The following is an 18,945-nucleotide window of genomic DNA, read 5'->3' on the forward strand; positions in this document are numbered from 1 at the left end:
CTGGCTTCTCTCTCAGGCGTATGGCTTGAGCTTGTCTTTGTGGTCTGTTTTACTAAGGAAACAAGCTTCTGTGTGCATCTGTCTCTCCCTTCTCTGTTTCTTTCCATGTGGATTCTCAGGTGCCTAACGATGGCTAAACTCATGCTGCAGTTTTTAGGAAAAATAATTGCAAATGTTTTTTTTTTTTTTTCTTAATTAAACTTGTTCATATTGTCTTGGATTTCAACTATAACACTCTCTTGCACAGTGAACTGCTTAATCTTCCTTCATATGTTCCTCCTGAATCTTTTCTGTTCTTGATTTTCATACCATTTTCATGTCTTTACCTGTTTAGTAAACCGTATGAGTAAGTATAGAGAGAACTGAATTAGCTTTCAATGATTTAAAGGTGGAAAGTGAATTATGTTTGAAATTTTTTTACCATATCATACCTCAGAATCACATCACCATTTTTTTGTTCAGTAATTGTTTATTGGAAGGCGTATGAAGTTGCTAGAAGCTGCAATAAATCATGTGGATAAATGCTGACATTTTAACTAACTTTCAAATTAATGTTCCTCAAGATCATTTCCACTGAGCACAATTACTAGCAGTATTGGAAATTATATGTTTAGAATGGCTCAAATGACATCTCTTTTTATAGTAAAATACTCCAGTATTTGGTTTCATGTACTTATCTTCCCCTTCAAAGCTATCATCTGTAACTGGGTTAAAAACATGCTGTTTTTAGGGTTAAAAGCTATGCTGTTTACTGTATCCCTTTAAAAGTGTTGCAGTCTTGCACTGTCCTACATTTCTCAGTAAATTCCCTCTTGCTGATATTCACCTGCTACATTCTCAAGTAAAAATAATTAAAAAATAATAATTAAACAACTTGATCTCCAATTTCCATGAATTTGGGTTGCTGAGAAATAACATTCCTTCTTTTGGTTAATGTCTGTTTTAAACTCTAAGAAGTAGATAAAGAAAACAATGCTCTGAAGAGCTGTATGAATATGACAGTATGAAGGTTACTGAGCATGTTAGAATGTGTGCATCTCTAGGACACAGCTTAAAAAGAATACAAGGAATAAAATACAACCATTAAAACTCACCTCACAATAGAAGGCTGAGGGATCTTGATATCTTTTATTCAGGGAGGTCAGGCTGAGAGGACTTGATTGTGTTTAAGAAAAGTTGCCAGATGAGGAACCGGTGTTTATAATGGAGGCATCTGCAAAGAAAGCTGTGAAGAGGGTGAAATGTTGAAGTGACTGAAAGCCAAAGCTTAGGCATATTCAGATCAAAGACGTGCGTTCTAATCAGTGATAATGTTAGTTGTTGAAATCAACTTGTAAGGAGTTGGAATTGACTTTCCATTGCTGAAATGTTGAAAACTTCGTCCATTCTGTGGGAAAAAGGAGAAAAGAAAAAAAAAGAAAAAAAAAAGAAAAAAGTGCTCAATAAAAATAAGTTCAGTGTGTAGCTTCTGGTGTTTTAGCAAGATGCCAGATTAAGCAAGAGCCCCAAAACCTGTTTCAAATTCAGAGGTAAGCAGAGGTATTCTTTCTGCCTTGTAACGTACTTCCACATGTACTTCCACAGCACATATCAACACTCTTTACTTTTGTCTTACTGATGCTTGATCCCACAGCTCCTTACAGATACTGACGAGTAACTTTGTAGAAATGCCTACCAGACTGTGTGTAGTTACAAATGGTTTAAGTAGCCTCAGGGATGGAAAAGTGTTAGTGTGATGCTGAATATGGGAAGGATGATGGGTTGATTAAAGGTTTGCAAAAACTTTGTTGATGTTGCTAGGTTCCTAAGAACTGCCCTTGCTTGGGTTTTCTTCCAGGTTACCCTCAAACAGATTTTCAGAATTGATTTCTTTTCTGTCTTGAGAAATGAAACAAACCCTGTATTTAGAAGAAAACAATGAAGTGTACTTTTAAGATGTATCAAAGCAAATGTAACCCACTGTTTATTTAAAAGACTGGAGGGGAAAATAATTTGGAAGAAGTTAGATATCTCAGAAGAATTGCTTCTTAAATGATATTCTTAAGAGTTTGGGTTACTTTTTATTTAATAGTTATTTTGACTTACTTATGTGCAAGCTTTTTTGTTTTGGAAGGGACTTTTCTACCATGTTGTGAATGTGAGAGATGTTTATCTGCTAAGAATATCTTCTTGTATCTTCTTGACTGTTTGGTTGGATTGTTGTTTTGTTTTGATGACTTTTTTTACTCAGGAGAAAGTCAGTTCTTAACCTCAGCTCCAGATGGACATTTTCATTGGAATTGGTTCTGTTTAAATTTCCTAACAAATTACTGCTGACATCTCTTTCCTCTTCACATGCCCTGTTCTTAACAGTGGTGATGTTCTTGTTCATCCCAAGGCCATCAGTCCTAGAGCGCAACCATATGCATTTCCTCTGTCTGCAAAGTTCTGGCTGTCCTCTTGTTACCTTCTTGCTGCAGTCCCCTTTTTCTGTTGCATCTTCTTTCCCTCCAAGCCCACAAACATTTCTTACACCTTTCCCACTAGCTTATCTTCTTCTGTCTACTATACCTTTTAGGATGCAGTCATGGTACTTTGAACACTGTAGTCCTATGGCTGCAGAAGCTTAGAGATGCGCTGTGGCGATGTAGGACCTATGGAAGTAGGAAAGTCTCCTAATTTAGAAAATAAGTCTTCAACTGCTCTGAATGTTCATTTCATTCTCTTTTGCTTTTTAATTGTGTGCCAGTTGCCTTTTCTTCTCAATACTTAGCTTGTTTGCCAAGATTGTATTTCTGTAGGAATACACACTGGGCTTTAACTATTCGACATGTCTGCATGCTGAATAAGAATATCCTATGTGCACAGATCTGCTTTTAACTAGCAATGATTCTGTCTGAATGAAATAGCACTGAAACATGGTTTATTCTTTTCAGGGTTTCAAACTATGACATCTTCTGGTATACCCACAACCTTTTCTTTGTCTTCTATATACTGCTGATGCTGCATGTTTCTGGGTAAGTAAATGAAAAATACTATCCGTTTTCCTGAGGCACAGGAGCTGTTCTCTTGCCTGTTGTTTTTCCTGAGGTCACTTGTATTGACCAACTTCTTGACAAGATACTGTCATTTTCAGTTCTTCAAAAGGTAATTTTTTATTTATTTTTTTTTTAAAGTAAAGTTCAGGCTGTACCTTGGAGAATCAGCTACCCAAAATTTCTTCACTTTCAAGTTCCTTTGTTGGCCATTTTACCATTTTCTACAGGGAAATCAAGAAAACATTTTATCTTTATGTGCCCGCTCATCTGGCTGCTGAGAGGCGGATAAAAAAATTGCTCATAACTTTATTCTCAACCTTCCATTTTCAACCCTAAGGAGAGGGAAGGAATGGCCTCTCTCTAATCATTACTCATTGCTGTAATAAGCAAAACTTCTTGCTTTCACAAACATCGGATGCTGATATGTCATCAAGATTGCTTTTGTTCAGGTCTGTATGTGGTACAAAAAACCCAGATGTACTGTAGGTTAAAGCAGCTTTCATAAACTATGCTGTGTGGAAATGTGGTCTGTTAAGATGAACAAACTTTCCTCTGTGAATTTAAGTGCAGAGTTTGATGTAGGAAAGGAAAGGTATATTTGAACAAGGTTAATTTCTTCATGTCATCAAATATCTATTGAAACGTGGAACACTGGAATGTCTGCACAGCTCTGAGCACTGCTGTTTAAACAGTAAAAGGTAATTAGGCCTAGCCAGATCACAGTAGGAATATGTTGTTGAACAAAATAAACGCAGCTTGAGATCCGCTGAATTGAAATAATTAGTTGAAAACATTGAAACCCGTGGATATAATTCTGGTTTTCTAGTGGGTTTTCTGTATTTTATTTTTCCTTTTTCTGTGGCATGGGTCTTCATCATACCTGGCAAAGATGAATCTAACCTGTTCTCCCCTTCCTGCGTCAGGAAGAACTTTTGCTAGATTATTCCTGACAGGTGTTTGATTTCTTCTTGAAAACATCTGATGAGATCTTCTTACCTCTTTAGACAGTCAGTTCTAGTGATTACCTTGTAAGTGTTTCTCATGTTCAGTTTAAATCATCTCTGCCTTATCCTCCTCCTGTTGTCCTCTCAGCCACGTTGCCACTTCAGGAAAGAGGGAGGCTATTCAAACAAGTCTGCAAACCAAGACTGCAGAAATTCACCAAGCTCTGAACAGGCATCTCCTCCTACAGAGCCTCTTTAATGTTGAATTGGAAGATCTTTCAGAATGTATCTGAAAGAACTGAGTGTCAGATGAAAGTGAGAGAAAGTTGAGTCATGGAGAGTGGGAGTCAGTTGAAGATGAAGATGCCTAAATTTAGGTCTCTGCATGTTTTCTGAGTGTCTACCTCCCATTGTAATCCAATGAGTTCTAAGAAATGCAGCCAATGGAGTGTGGAGAAAGCTTGAGCTAACCTACTGCTACAAAGATCTACATGTAAGTTATGTGGATTGTTCTGGGCTCCATTTGTTATACTGATTGGAAGATCTATTCTGAGAATAAAGAAAAGTTTGACTGTCATGCTTATATGCCCAACTGACTCTTACATGGCAAGTCTAAAAGATGCATAGTCAGTCAGTCTACGGAGCAAGACACTTCCTATGACTGGACAGTATAGGCATATTGGGTGAGGATTTACCTTTTTTGGAATCTCTTCTATGAGCATTCCCACAGTATTCTTAGATTCTTGCTTTGTTTCAAACCATTACGGGTATGTTGTTATTGTATCCTCTTTTTCAGGGTATCCAGACACTTCTCAGTGATATGTAAAGTGATATGATTCATTTGTCATATGTTATTGGTCTGTTCTTTTATCTTTACCAAAATGAAGAGAAGAATCTTTTGGGGAAATTATCCTTAAAGACTTTCCTTCATTTTGTATTTCTTGCAACGTGATTTTCAAATATTGAAGTGGCTTAAGGCTACGTTAATTTATCTATATTACAAACCTTTAGTAGCAGCAACAAAATGTATTTTATGTAAAGCGAAAGCTTGATGTTTCTATTACCAATTACAGGAGGTACAAAATCCACAAAGCATTGTGAAGGAAATACATATTTGATCTAATTTGTTATTAATATAATTAAGTTAATAGAAGTTGAGAATAAGGCCTTTGTCTTGTCGGTAGAATTATTCAAGGGTTTATCTCTGGAAGGGTGAAAATTCCAGACATCAGCCTTTAGCAGAAAGAGGAGTCCTCAAGCAGCTCACCTTGAGCTCAGCAGCAGAAAATAGCTGAGAGAATTGAGCAGTGTAATTACTTATAAAAACTGAATAATTTTTGGCATCTGTAGCATATTGTAAAAGCCAGAAGTAAATGTTACCTGTGTTTTGAGGGTGGAAAATCGGGGCACACAGCAGATATTGCTGTGTGCCCATGTGAATAGTCTACATGCTGTATTTCTCAATGTGTCAGCCACTTCCACGTGGCTCATCCTTTTGCTAAGGATCTGTATCTCCTGCTTACTGATATCCATAGTGAGATTTCATGGGTACAAATGTTGCACTAAATAAATATACGGGAATATATCATAGACTCCTAAGAGTTATGCATAACTCCCCATCTCTTGGAAATGGCCTTGCACATGTTAGAGCACTTGTATTTCCTTGGCATCTTCAGAAATGGAAGTCATTGCAGCTGCCATTAGAGGCAGCTTTGTCATCCCAGATTGCCACTCAGATAGCATGTTTGTAATAGTTCGAACAGGCTAGAGATCACTGGAGGAAATGCTCATGTTTTCAGTTCAGCTATTTGTGTCACAGGAAAAAACTTTGAATCCCCTTTTGGGATGTCCAGAGGCCAGAGAAGCTGTGTGAGCAGCTGGCAGGCAAACATATGTGGTTGGTTGGAAAAATACTGTACAGGCTGTGATTTCCAGCTAAATCTATCAGGCACCATAATGTATAAGGAGCAGGGAATTCACAGAATGCTCACGGTCTCTGTCATTTTGCAAGTATGCAGTGACCAGCAACAAAGGCAGATGCAAGTGATAGGGATGATCAGGCAATAGATGCATAGTTGTAGGCACACAGACAATTGTCAGGTTATTCTCCCAGGGTCAGGCATGAGATTTAGAGTAAGTTTGACTTTCAACCTGTACGTCGCTCACGGGAAAATGTGGAAAGCATGTTAGCAACTGTCAGTAGGGAAGGATGCCAGTAGTCAGTCAGAGGCCATTTAAGTTGGGAGTGTTGCAAATGTCTCCTACTTCTCTCTGTTCTTGTGAATTAGACTCTGTCACTATTACTGTTGTGTGTGTGTGCTGAGGGTGTGTGTTCTTATTGTGTACTTCAGTCTTCCCAACGTGCCCAAGCAATTACCAGACATTGTGACAATTTCTCACTGGGCACCATCCTACCCATGTTTTACTGTCATCAAATTCAGATTGGAGGCAAGGAATACTCCTGGGGAGTTTTACTACTATTATTATCAATTCTTCCCCTCTTTCAGTGACTCATGAGTGTACTGAGATATCCTAGAGTGTCTCAGATTTCCACTTCTGTCTTTATGGTTTCTAGCTGCAGCTGCAGAATTCTCACTTGATGATACTACATCTTTAATTTCATATTGAAACAAGCTCAGAGCCCCAAAACTAATTTGCAGGATAAGATAGTTCTGCATGATAAATCCAATGAACCTTTCTATTTTTTTTTTCTTCTTACCCTTCGACAAGTTGCCATTCAAAGAAGTTGTCATGTTCACAAATGATGCCTTTGTATGTAAACTTAATACACATCACATAGTGGGTACATTACTACAGTTTATGTTTTGCAGCTTAAGATGTTTCTGCTACAGTTTGCCTTAAAACCAGAACTTCCTGGCTGTAGGAAGAATGACTGAAAATAACCTGGATGTGAAAGAACTGAAAATGTGCTTATTTAATTTTTCTTCTAGGCTCCCACAGCATCTGTACTTTTCAAGCAGTGTTAAGCTTGAGGCTGTTCAGTGTAGAAGTGCCAAGTGAGATAGAAAAGTTAATCCTTGCCTCTAGTGACAGAAGGCTCTGTAGCTCAAAAAAAAAAAAAAAAAAAAAGTTCAGTCTCATTGGAAGTTCTGTAAGCAAGTGGTACAAAATCACTGAATCATAAAATGGCTTTGATTGGAAAGGGTCTTAAAGAGCATCTGATTCCAATTCCACTGCTTTAGGTGGGGTTTCTACCCCTGAATTAAACTGTACAGGACCCCATCCATCCTGGCCTTGAAAGGTTCCAGAGGTAAGGGCTTCCATAATTCCTGAACAACATGTTCAGTGCCTCTCAACCCTCTGAAGAATTTCTGCCTAACATCTAACTTAAGTTCCCCTTCTCATAGTATAAAAATATACTATAAAACCACCCCTCTGCCCCCCCTTGTCCTATCTGTATCAGACCATGTAAAATGTCATTCTCCCTCCTGTTTATAAGCTCCTGGATGGCCACAGTGAGGTCTTAGCAGTGCTTTCTCTTTTCCAGGCTGCACAAGCTTAGTTCCCTCAACCTTTCTTCATAAGACATGTGTTCCAGCCCTCTGGTTATCTTCATGGCTCTGGGCCTTTTCTAACAGCTCCATGTATTTTCAGTGTTGTGGGCTCCAGGCCTAGGTGCAGTGGATACAGTCTTCCAGATGGGGCCTCTCGAGGACACAGTAGATGAGAACAATCCCCTCCCTCACTCTTTTAACCACTCTTCTGTTGATGCAGCCCAGGATATCGTTGGCATTCTGGGCTTCAGGTGTATACTGCTGGCTTGTGTTAAGCTTTTTGTCCACAAGGACACTCAAGTCCTTCTCTGCAGGGCTGCTCTCGAGGAGTTCTTCCTTCAGTCTTCATACATATCTGGGATTGCCTCATCTTGCTCTTGGCCTTGTTGAACCTCATTTGGTACTTGTGGGCTCACTCTTTGAGCCCATTCTGGTGCCTCTGGATGGCATCCCATTCTTCCTCTATATAAAATGCTGCACTCAGTGTCATCAGCAAACTTGTTCAGGGTGCACTCAATCACACTCTGCAGACTTTTGATGAAGATGCTGAAGAGCACGTGTCCCAGTATGGACTGCTGAGGGATAACACTAGTTACTGGACTTAGTAAATCTATTGGCTACGGCCATCAAACCATTTATATGCAAAATAGTCCAGTAGTTTTCAAATCCATCTCTCCAATTTGGGGATAAGGATGTGATGTAGAACCCTATCAAAGGCTTTACAGTGCAGGTAGACATTATCACTTGCCCTTCCTTTTTCTAGTGATGCCATCACTTTATCATAGGTGACTGCCAGATTGGTCAGGCACAATCTGACCATGATGAATCATGCTGGTTGCTTACAGGTGGGTCTTCTCCGTGATCTTCCTAGTCACAGGCACAAGGCTCACTGGTCTGTAGATCCCCGAGTCTTCCTTTCTTTCTTTCTTAAAAATGGGAGTGTTGTTTACCTTTTTCTAGTCACCTACGTCTTCACCTGATAGCCATGACATTTCAAATGTACATGAGCCTTGTGACTGCTTTCTAAAATCCTCTCCAAATTAAGAGAAGTTGCTTGGTTTGAACTGCAACTTAAGTACCTTTGTTATTTTTCTTTTCCTGTAGGGGAGTGCTCAAGTACCAGACCAACTTAGAGGAACACCCACCTGGTTGCTTTAATCCTAACAAAACGCTCCTAGGGAATATGACAGAGCCAAAGTCTTTTGAAGAGCTGTTTCCTGACTATACTACTGAGCCTTTCCCAGAGGACTTAACATTTCCAGAACCCCTTGTACAAAGTAACTTTATGAGAATTTGTTCCAAGGAACCCAAGTTCCAGTCGCACTTCCCAGAGGTCTGTATGATCCGACATTTCAGGTATTACAAGCCATGCCAAGTCTTTCAGTGAGCCATAACCACTAATTATTGCTTTTCCAGACCAGATGTTTTAATAATGGAAAATATTATTAAAACCTTTACAGGCATTCAGAGATCTGGTGGGGAAAAAACAATCTGTATTAAATCTTGTATTGCATTAAAATGTGGTGCATAGAATAGAGTGGAAAAATATCAAGAGACTGTAATGTTCTTTTTTGTACACAATGATAAAGGTATATTGGTCTTGCTACAAATGTGTCTTTAAATTACAACATAGTAGTTCAGAGCAAACATTTATATAACATTCATATGACCCTTTTCAATGCATTGTGTGGCATTAATTAATTGAAATAATCAGGTTCCATTTGTTCTCTTTTTTTTTTTTAACCATGTGGCTGCAAGTTCTAATAGCATTTCTGGGGTGTGGTTGGTTGTGGTTTGGCTTTGTGTAGTCTCTTGTTTGCAGAGAATACTACTAAATGTGGAATTGGTGAATGGATATGATGATAGTGAGGACAGATGAGCCTTTTGTTTTCCTTTTTTTTTTATTTTTTTCTTTTTAATGCTTTGCGTAGGATCTTTGTCTTTGTGCAGATTTGCTCATTTCTTTTCAGAAGAGATGAGCAGAGCTATATGAGCAAGTAGCCTGAGGAGACTTGGGAATACTGCATTCACAAGTCTAAGGCCTACCATAACAGACCTCACAGGAGTTTCTCCTTATCATTACTACTGTTTTCTTGTATGTTCCTTTTGCCCGGAGAGGTTGTGGATGTCCCTTCACTGGAAACATCCAGGGTGAGGCTGGATGGGGCTCTGAGCACCTGATCCAGCTGCAGGTGTCCTGGTTCACTGTAGGGGAGTGGGACTAGATGGCGTTTGAGGGTCCCTAGCTAATTCTACTAGCTTCAGGGTTAACCTGTTCTACCACTGGCATGTATTCATAATAAGAATCAGTCAGTACTACACAGAAGTGTTCCAATAAAATCCTTTGAATGTGTATTTTATTAGCTCTTGCAAACTAACTGCTGGGCTGGGATTTTGCTACAAATGTGTTCATCTGAGCTGGTCACCCTATGGGCACTTCTAGGGAACAATTTCTGCTGTTATACACATCTTCCGCAAGGACAGTTGAACTGAGCTTTAACTTTCCATTTCTCTCACTTCTCTAGACTCTTTTCTATAAATTCTATAGCACAAGGATTGCTTGTTCTTTTTAACTTTTTGCATGTACTTGAGATAATTAAAACAAGGTAATTGTCTCATAGTATTGCAAGTCAGACAGTGTTCTTCCTTGGAAGTAGTTAACCAGTCTGTAATGCTCTAGTCTGTCAGATTTTGAAATGGGCTATGTTTTTTGTGATTCACTTCTGAAAACAGTTGCAATCCAACTGTATAGCACCAGAGTAACATGGTTACAAATGAGATCAATGCTATTTTATAACTGATTAGTTTTATGACTGAAAGCATTTGTGCTTGTGGATGTTGCAGCCAGTTTGTCTGAGTTCCCATTACGTGCTTGGATTTCTGTGTGTAGAAAGATGTGGAGATGACTTGCGATCAAACACTGTTCTGCAATAAATGAGAAATGAGATCCTGCAGGCACTTATGTTATTTTGAAATTAGAAACTGTAAAATGAAATGGCTTTGAATGAAATGAAATTATATGTCTGCTGTTCTCCCATAGACTTGGTTTTGGATTTCTGGACCTCTGTGCTTGTACTGTGTAGAAAGGCTGTACCGCTACATCCGCAGCACCAAGCCAGTCACAATAACATCAGTGATAAGCCATCCTTCCAATGTCCTTGAAGTAAGAATGATCAAAGATGACTTCCGAGCAAGGCCTGGTCAGGTCAGTTAATGTGTCCCTAAAAAAAAAATCACTGTTGTTCATGTATCATCTTCTCTAGAGATGACTTTCCCTTTCTGTATACTAATCCATCGCTGAATGTTTTGGACGTACATTTTCTTCCTTTTATTTTTCTTTTTTTGATTTTTCAGTATGTTATTCTACACTGTCCAAGAGTGTCTGGACTGGAAAGCCATCCATTCACCCTTACAATGGTAAGAAAAAAGAGCTTTTCTATGTACTTTCCCATTTATTTGTATTTGGTAAACAAATGGTCTTTATTGCCTTCAGAGTTGAAAGTCCTTCAGGAGAACTTATTTTTCATTAATGAGGATACCAATGAATATGAAATGACATGATTATTATGTATGATAGTATTGAATGCATATTCAATTTTCCCCACTGTTGAGAAAATAATAAGGGGAACCTTTTTAAAATTCTTCTGTAAGTGGAAAACATAATAAATAAATAGAATCCATGTGGTTTTTGATCATTCAATTTTGTAAGAGAGCTTTTAGCCATCTATTCATAGACCTTAATGCACAATGAATATGAACTTAACTGAATCTTTGGTGGGTTTTTTGCTGTTAATCAAAATGAACAGAGATTCTTGCCTTTTCCAAACAGAGTTAGAAAAGCATCAAGGTTTGGTTTGTTGTTTTTTTTTTTTCTAAAATAGTTTTCATCAATAGTTGGGTTGGTTTTTTTTTTTTGTTTTTTTTTTTTTTTGTATTTTGTATTTTGTTTTTCTTTCTAAAATGTTTCTAAAGTAGTCTTTTGCTTTATTATAGGAAGAGATATATCAGTAGGGGTGTAGGGCTGTAAGGGTGACATCTTGCTGGGGGCCTGTTATAGATTGGCTAATCAGGATAAAGAGAAGGACAAGGTATTCTATGAGCAGCTTGCAGACATTGTGTGATCTCCAGCACTTGTTCTCACGGGAGACTCCAACTTCCCTGTTATGTGTTGAAAATCCAATACAGCGCAGAGGAAGCAGTCCAGGAGGTTTCTAGAGTGTGTGGAAGATTGCTTCCTTATGCAGTTGGTACGAGAGCCTACCAGGGGTGTTGCCCTGCTAGACCGGCTCTTCACTAACAGTGAAGAAGTGGTGAGTGATGTGAAGGTTGGGGACTGTCTTGGGCAGAGCGACCATGAAATTGTAGAATTCTCTGTTCTTGGAGATGTCAGAAGGGTGACAAACAAATATGCCATCATCTTGGACTTCCAGAGGGCAGACTTTGACCTGCTCAGGACACTTGTTGCAGGGGTCCCTTGGGAGTTGCTCCTTAAAGGGGTCCAGAAAGCCTGGATGCTCCTCAAGGTGGAAATCTTAAAGGCACAAGAACAGTCTATAGGGGAAGAAGACCAGTGAGGATGAACCAGGAACTGTTGAGACTCTGGAAGAAAAAGAGAGTGTCTTCTGAAAGCAAGGACTGGTTGCTTGGGGAGATTACAGGCAAGTTGCTAAGGTATTCAGGGAGGAAGTTAGAAAGGCAAAAGCTCAGCTTGAGCTCAGATTGGCCACTGCAGTAAAAGAGAACAAGAAATCCTTTTACAAATATATCAGTAGTAAGAAAAGAACCAAGGAAAATGTCCATCCTTTAGTTGATGAAGAGGGGAGTGTTACCACTGAGGATAAGGAGAAGGCTGAGGTCCTCAACACCTTCTTTACGTCTGCCTTCAATAGGCAGATCAGTTATCCTCAGGGCACTTTATGCCCTGATCTGAGAGTCTGGGGTGCTATGCAGAATCTACCCCCAGTGATTCAGGTGGAGGCAGTGAGAGAGCTCCTCCTCCATCCAGAGTACCACAAGTCCATGGGACTGGATGGGCTCCTTTCTGGGGTGCTGAGGGAGCTGGCGGGGGTGATTGCTGAGCCGCTCTCCACCATCTACCAGTGTTCCTGGTTATCTGGAGAGGTCTCAGAGGATTGGATACTTGCTGATGTGACTCCTGTCTACAAGAGGGGCCATAAGGAAGATACAGGGAACTACAGGCAAGTCAGCCTGACCTTGGTACCTGGGAAAGTTATGTTGCGGATCATCTTGGGTGAGATCACATGGCACATGTGGGATGTCCAGGGGGTCAGGCCCAGTCATCATGGGTTCATGAAAGGCAGGTCATGCTTGACCAACCTCATTTCCTTCTACAACTGAATGACCAGACTGGTAGGTGAGGGTAAGGCAGTTGATGTAGTCTACCTAGACTTCAGCAAAGACTTTAGGAAAGCCCTAGACTTTGACATTGTCTCTCACAGTATTCTCCTGAGGAAACTGGCTGCCCGTGGCCTGGACAGGTATACCCTTCTTTGGGTAAGGAACTGGCTAGAGGATTGTGCCCAGAGGGTAGTGGTTAATGGAGTTAAGTCTGGCTGGTGACCCATTACACGTGTTGTCCCCCAGGGGTCGGTACTGGGGCCCATCATGTTTAATATCTTCACTGATGACCTAGATGAGGGTACTGAGTGTACCCTCAGTAAGTTTACAGATGACACCAAGATGACAGGTAGTGTCAATCTGTCTGAGGGTAGGGAGGCCCTTCAGAGGGATCTGGATAGGCTGGATTGCTGGGCTGAGGTGAATGGGATGAGGTTCAACCAGGCCAAGTGCCGGGTCCTGCACTTTGGCTGCAGTAACCCCATGCAGCACTACAGGCTTGGGGCAGAGTGGCTGGATGACTGTGAAGAGGAAAGGGACCTGGGGGTGTTGGTTGATTCTCGGCTGAACAGGAGCTGACAGTGTGCCCAGGTAGCCAAGAAGGCCCACGGTGTCCTGACCTGCATTAGAAATAGTGTGGCCAGCAGGAGCAGAGAAGTAATCATCCCCTGTACTCAGCCCTGGTGAGGCCGCATCACAAGTATTGTGTTCAGTTTTAGGCTCCTCACTACAAGAAAGACATTGAGGCTCTGGAACGTGTCCAGGGAAGGGCAGTGAAACTGGTGAGGGGTCTGGAGGACAAGTCTTATGAGGAGCAGCTCAGGGAGCTGGGATTGTTTAGCCTGGAGCAGAGGAGGCTCAGGGGAGACCTCATTGCACTCTACAGCTTCCTGAAGGGAGGTTGTGATGAGGAAGGGCTTGGCCTCTTCTCCCAGGCAACAAACAGGACCTGAGGAATTCCACAACCACAAGTTGTACCAGAGAAGGTTTAGACTGGGTATTGGAAGGAACTTTTTGTGTCAGAGAGTGGTCAGGCACTGGAATGGCTGCCCAGGGAAGTGGTGGAGTCACTGTCCCTGGCAGTGTTCAAGGGGCATCTGGATGAGGAGCTATGAGATCTGGTTTAGTGGTTTGCTGTAGCTACGGTAATGGGAGGATGGTTGGACTGGCTGATCTTGTAGGTCCCTTCCAACCTTGTGATTCTATAATGCTGTAAGTGAAGTTGTAGAACATTGTGATTATTTTTTACTCGGCTTAATTCATCTGGAATGGGGATTGGGCCTGAAGGAGATGGATTGGAATAAAATGAAATGGTACATTACTAAACCCAAAGTTCTCAAGGAGTGAGCAGTGCATAGTCCTTGGAGATGCTACAGCAAAGTCTAAGTTGGAACAGTTGTGGTTTCCCTTTTAGTGGCAATATACACCTAGGTCCTGTCCACTTCCAATTCTTTGGTTTTGTGGTTGTTTTATTTTGATTGTTCTGGGTGCCAGGCAGGCAAGCTAGAACTTTCACAGTTCAATCCACAGTGCCTTCCACTAAAATAAACTTCTTGCTGTGAACCTGTTAGTGAATCTCCTAGAGAAATATGCCTCTGTATAGCTTGATGAAGCAATATTAGCATTTGCAAAGCCTATATTTGCAAAGTGCTTTTGGCTAGCTGCATTAACAGTAGAAAGCAAAGCCGTGTGTTATTTATCTGTTATTAAATCCAGTAAGCCATTTTAAGGCACTCTGTAGAGCACCTAAAAATAACTAGATATGCAGTGGTAAAAATGATATACACTGCAGTACTGATGGAATGGTAGCTAGACTGTTGTGCGGAATTACTTAGTTCGTATTTATTTATATTTATGATTGGTTTAGCAATCAGAAGATAAATTCAAAGCACTCAGCATAGACCTCAGATCGCTCTTTACTCTCATTTGACAGTAGCACAGCTATATTTATTAAATAAGCTTAATTAAGTTACACCTGTTCTGTACCAGTGGACGTCCCTCATTTAAATGCTAATCTCAGAATATCTTGTTCTTGTTTTCACTCTGTCCATCTCAGTGGAATTTAAAATCCTAGTAGTATTTTCATCATTAGGAATAGGTACACATTCTGGAAAATACAGAGCTCTCAAAGACATACTCCCTTTGTATTGGAATAATGTCATCAAAATGTTAGACCCCATTCAGCGGTCTTTCTCTGGTAAAACTTCTGTTTTTCAGAGGTTTTCTTTTTCAGAAAGAATGACTGCTGACATGGAACCGTGTGGTTAGATCATGGGTTAAATAGGGTGTTGTATTGAAGTTGGATTCTTTGCATGAGTTGAGTTGAGGATTTCATCTGTTGTTTAAAATGGCATACTATAATGATGCTCATTATTAAAAAAAAAAGTTGTTTGAATGAAGACTTCTAAATTTAATAGCTATGGAAAGTATATATCTGGTTCTGAGTCTCATATTCAGTTATTGTACCTTTTATTTCAGTTAAATACACAATTCTACTTGATAAATTGAAGTTGGTGTAATTTTTACATGTATATTAAATGTGTAACATTAGAATTGGCAATTTCCACTCCATTTCCACAATGTATTACATGCACGCGCATAAATATATATATAACACACATATATATAATACCAGACCTGGCAATTTCTATTCATGCTGAATTCTTTACACTTTAAAGTACAGTGATGCCCTTCAGCATAACTGCTGGAAGATCGTGTATGGATTTTAATTATTTTAAGATATGAGATTTTAAGATACGAATTTACTACTGGATTTATGACTTTCATTTTTCTGTTACTACAAATGTATTTCAGTTGAACCTCGGCTATGCTAGAAAAAAAAAATGGCTGTTTTATAGCATCATGAGGATTTGTGTCTGCGTTTGTGAGTGAGAGTCTTCTTGCCCAGTGTAAGCAGGGCACAGTCATTTCCTTGTCTTTTTAGGTCACAGAACATGTCTTGGGCTGCAGCACTGCTTAGAAAGCGTTTTTTGATTTAATACAATTCCAGACATGGGACTGTGCTTATAGAGTGTGTATACAATGTCTAAGTTCAGGTTTTTATTTCCTGCTTTTATCTGACCTACTTGTTTTTACTAAGCAAGTTGGAAAACTACTACTGCTTCTTTTTTTCGCTGATGGTAATCCCAGGATTACTCCTCTTGGTTAGTACAGGAACATGGAGCTAAGAGCCGTAAGGAGAGCTTTTGGGTGCTGAATTACAATGCAGTATTGCCTGCAGCAGATCTGGGGGAAGACTACAGCTTTCTCCCTTTCACCATTGTCCTCTTTGGGTGCTTAAAAGAGAAATGAGCAGTTCAGGCTTACCACTTCAGCAAAGACTAAGTAGAAATGGAAACGAAGGGGTGATTCGGCCTGAAGGAGTCATGCTGATGTTTTACTAGTCCCTTTTAGAGGTTATGTAATATTTGCAGTTTAGCTCACTCTCTTACATAACGCCAGGGTGGAGGAAAACTCTGAGAGACTGCACAAAAGGTCCTGAACCCACTCCTATTGCGTTCTTGTAACGCTCCCATGTATTTCAGTCAGTGCCAGAGGGAGCTGTGAATTTTAACTGGGTGAACATAAAGATGTGGGCATTGTTCAGAAATGTGTGCAGTGGTGTTTGTTTTCTTTTCCCCTTTGTCGACTGAAAACATTCCTCCCCATGCTGATGGAAGGAATGAGCAGGAGTAATTGGTTCAGAATGCACACAGGAATTTGGAGGAGCAAAAGTCATGTTGCTCTGAACTCAGAGCTGCCAGTCTAGCTTCGTTTCTACCAAGTGACTTGGTTCTGCTGTCAAAGACTTCATGTGACAGAAGCATACAGTGGTTAGAAAAGACCTGTGGGTCCATCTGTTCCAACACCCAGCGCAGGGTGCCCAGGGCCATTTCCAAGACACTTGTGGAGATCCAAGATCTCCAAGGAGGAGACTCCATGGCTTCTGGGGGCAACCTGTACCAGTGCTCTGTCACCTGCACAGCACAGAAGTGCTTCTTGGTGTTCAGAGGGAACCTCCTGAGTTCCAACCTGTTCCCACTGGCTCTTGTCCAGGCACTGGACACTACCAAGAGACTTGCTCCGTCCAATTTTCATGCTGTCTTCAGGTATTCATGGACTTGGGTGAGATCCCCCCCTAAGCCTCCTCATCCCCAGGCTGAGCAGTCCCAGCTCTCTCATCCCCTCCTCACAGAAAAGGTGTGGTGTTTTGGTGATCATTTATTGGACTAGCTGTAATGACTATGTTGAGAAGTAGTGTTTTGTAGCTGAAGATTTGCTCTGTGAAACAGCGTAATTGAGCTCTTCAGATCTGTTGTAGTTTGCATGGGAATATATAGGAGGCATTACTTTTGGACAAGCCTTCGTAGAATATGAGTTTCAGGAAATTCTCCCTTTTGAGCACGTAGGGTTCAATTTCTCTAACTTCATTATGGTTTCTCTTAATTATAGCCTGTATGAAGAAGAAAACTAAGGCTTGCGACTTATTGTAGCATTAGTTTTCTTTCCACTCCCATCTTAGACCTTCCACTTTGAATTGAGGTCCCTGTCTTTCCAGAAACTTAACCACAAACTTACTGCAACTCTTGATTAGTTGCAGTAGCACACAAAAAAAGTGATACCAAACCATAACTGCATTCATCCTTTTTTCCTTTTTTTTTTTTTTTTTTTTTTTTTGCTAATAAGTAACTGAAGAAGTAGTGTCTCTAGAAAAATAAGGTGATGCTCTTGTATGTTTTTGAAATTGCTTCTTGCATTGGCACAGAAAGTTGGCAGTAAGTCCTGGAGAAGTAGCTTTGTGTTTTGTAGATGTTAAGTCAGAAGATGTGCTGGATACTTTCATGTGGTCTCTGCTGCAAAGTGAGTGCAAGCCACAAACACTTACAAGCCTCAGTTTTGACAGCTTAGCTACTGAGTCTGATATCTACACCCAGCACCCTCATATAACAAGAATCTTGTTTTATCAGCATTGAATTATTCTGACAAAAGAAGGTAGAAAACAATTACATCAGTTCAGATTGAACTCAGATTGTGACAGACCATGAGGTAAGGACATAACCAGAAACTGAATTCTTCTAGATTTTTGGGTGGCTGATATCTGAGATTGGGTGAAATCTTCTGCTCTGCAAAAAGCATCTATGAATGCATGTTCAAAAGACTGCCTCTTTCATTTATAACAGTTGTTTGTGTCTTAAATGATTTTTTTCAGTTATTCTGACATTTCTCCATAACAAGATACCTGAAGTCTTACTTCAGCACTCAGGAAATGAGAAGTCAGAGTATTATTAGTTGCATGTAGATACTGAGACAATGCTTCCCATAGAATGATAAAATGTGGTGGAGTCCAACTCTGGGCTCCACCCTGAATCAAAACCCAATGTCTGGGAGCAATATCCCAATGCTCCCTGAGCTCCAGCAGCTCAGGATTGTGCCCATTGCCCTGAGCAGGCTGTTTACCTGTCCACCACCCCCTGGTGCAGACCCTCTCCCTCACCCCCAGCTACCCCTCCCCTGACAGCTCTATGCCGTTCCCTCAGGCCTAGTTTCAACAAAAACTAGTTTGATCTGTATCCAAATTAAAATTGTAAAGTAATAAAATTAGTGAAACCTAGACAGAGAAACTCCTAAACCCATTAATCATCTCACAGTAAACAGGAGAATTAGCTGAAGGAGGTGTTCAGGACAAATTATCTTAAGCTGCCTACATGTCTTTAGGTTATTGCTTATTTGCATGTTTCCTACCTTATAAGGTTTTTTTCTTTTATTTTTCCTCTGTAGATTGACTTTTCCTTTTTCCCTTCCAGTCTGTTTTAATCCAGATACTAAGTGCATTTAGGCCTGATAGGATTACAAGGTGATGGCTGTGATCTGTGCATTTAGTTTGGAGCCTAATGCCTTTTCAGAAAGGTCTCAGCAAATAGTACAGGAGTATAAATGACAGTGTCACAATGAATAACATATTTGTTATTATAAATGAAAAACAGGGTTTTGAAGAGCAAGTTTATCGCTGTCCCTGGATAATGAGAGTTCACCATTGACAGTCTGTGGAGCTGATGTAGAAATACATACAAAAACTAGAGAAATAAACACTACTACAGGAAAGGCCCAGGG

The 18,945-nt window shown here is 40.2% G+C and overlaps 1 protein-coding gene and 1 pseudogene across 10 annotated transcripts in view; one reads left to right on the plus strand and one right to left on the minus strand.

The window, feature by feature from the left end:
• The window catches only part of NOX4 (NADPH oxidase 4), a 93,995-nt gene that overhangs the window by 18,655 nt on the left and 56,395 nt on the right, over positions 1 to 18,945 (plus strand). For 9 of the 10 annotated variants that reach the window (XR_014931915.1, XR_014931911.1, XR_014931919.1 and 6 more), the window contains exons 8-11: positions 2,916 to 2,996; positions 8,581 to 8,809; positions 10,517 to 10,681; positions 10,831 to 10,893. Coding sequence is in view for 4 of the 10 variants with exons in the window: in XM_015852362.3 (XP_015707848.2) it covers positions 2,916 to 2,996; positions 8,581 to 8,809; positions 10,517 to 10,681; positions 10,831 to 10,893 (538 nt within the window). In the remaining 6 variants the exon portion in view is untranslated. Of the gene's footprint in view, positions 1 to 2,915; positions 2,997 to 8,580; positions 8,833 to 10,516; positions 10,682 to 10,830; positions 10,894 to 18,945 lie in introns of all 10 variants that reach the window. The other variant, XR_014931929.1, reaches the window with a different exon arrangement.
• On the minus strand, positions 12,636 to 16,932 carry LOC146762862 (uncharacterized; annotated as a pseudogene).

This window comes from Coturnix japonica, chromosome 1 (assembly GCF_054131305.1).
Source record: "Coturnix japonica strain WE chromosome 1, WE-NBRP24, whole genome shotgun sequence".
NCBI classification, from domain to species: domain Eukaryota; kingdom Metazoa; phylum Chordata; class Aves; order Galliformes; family Phasianidae; genus Coturnix; species Coturnix japonica.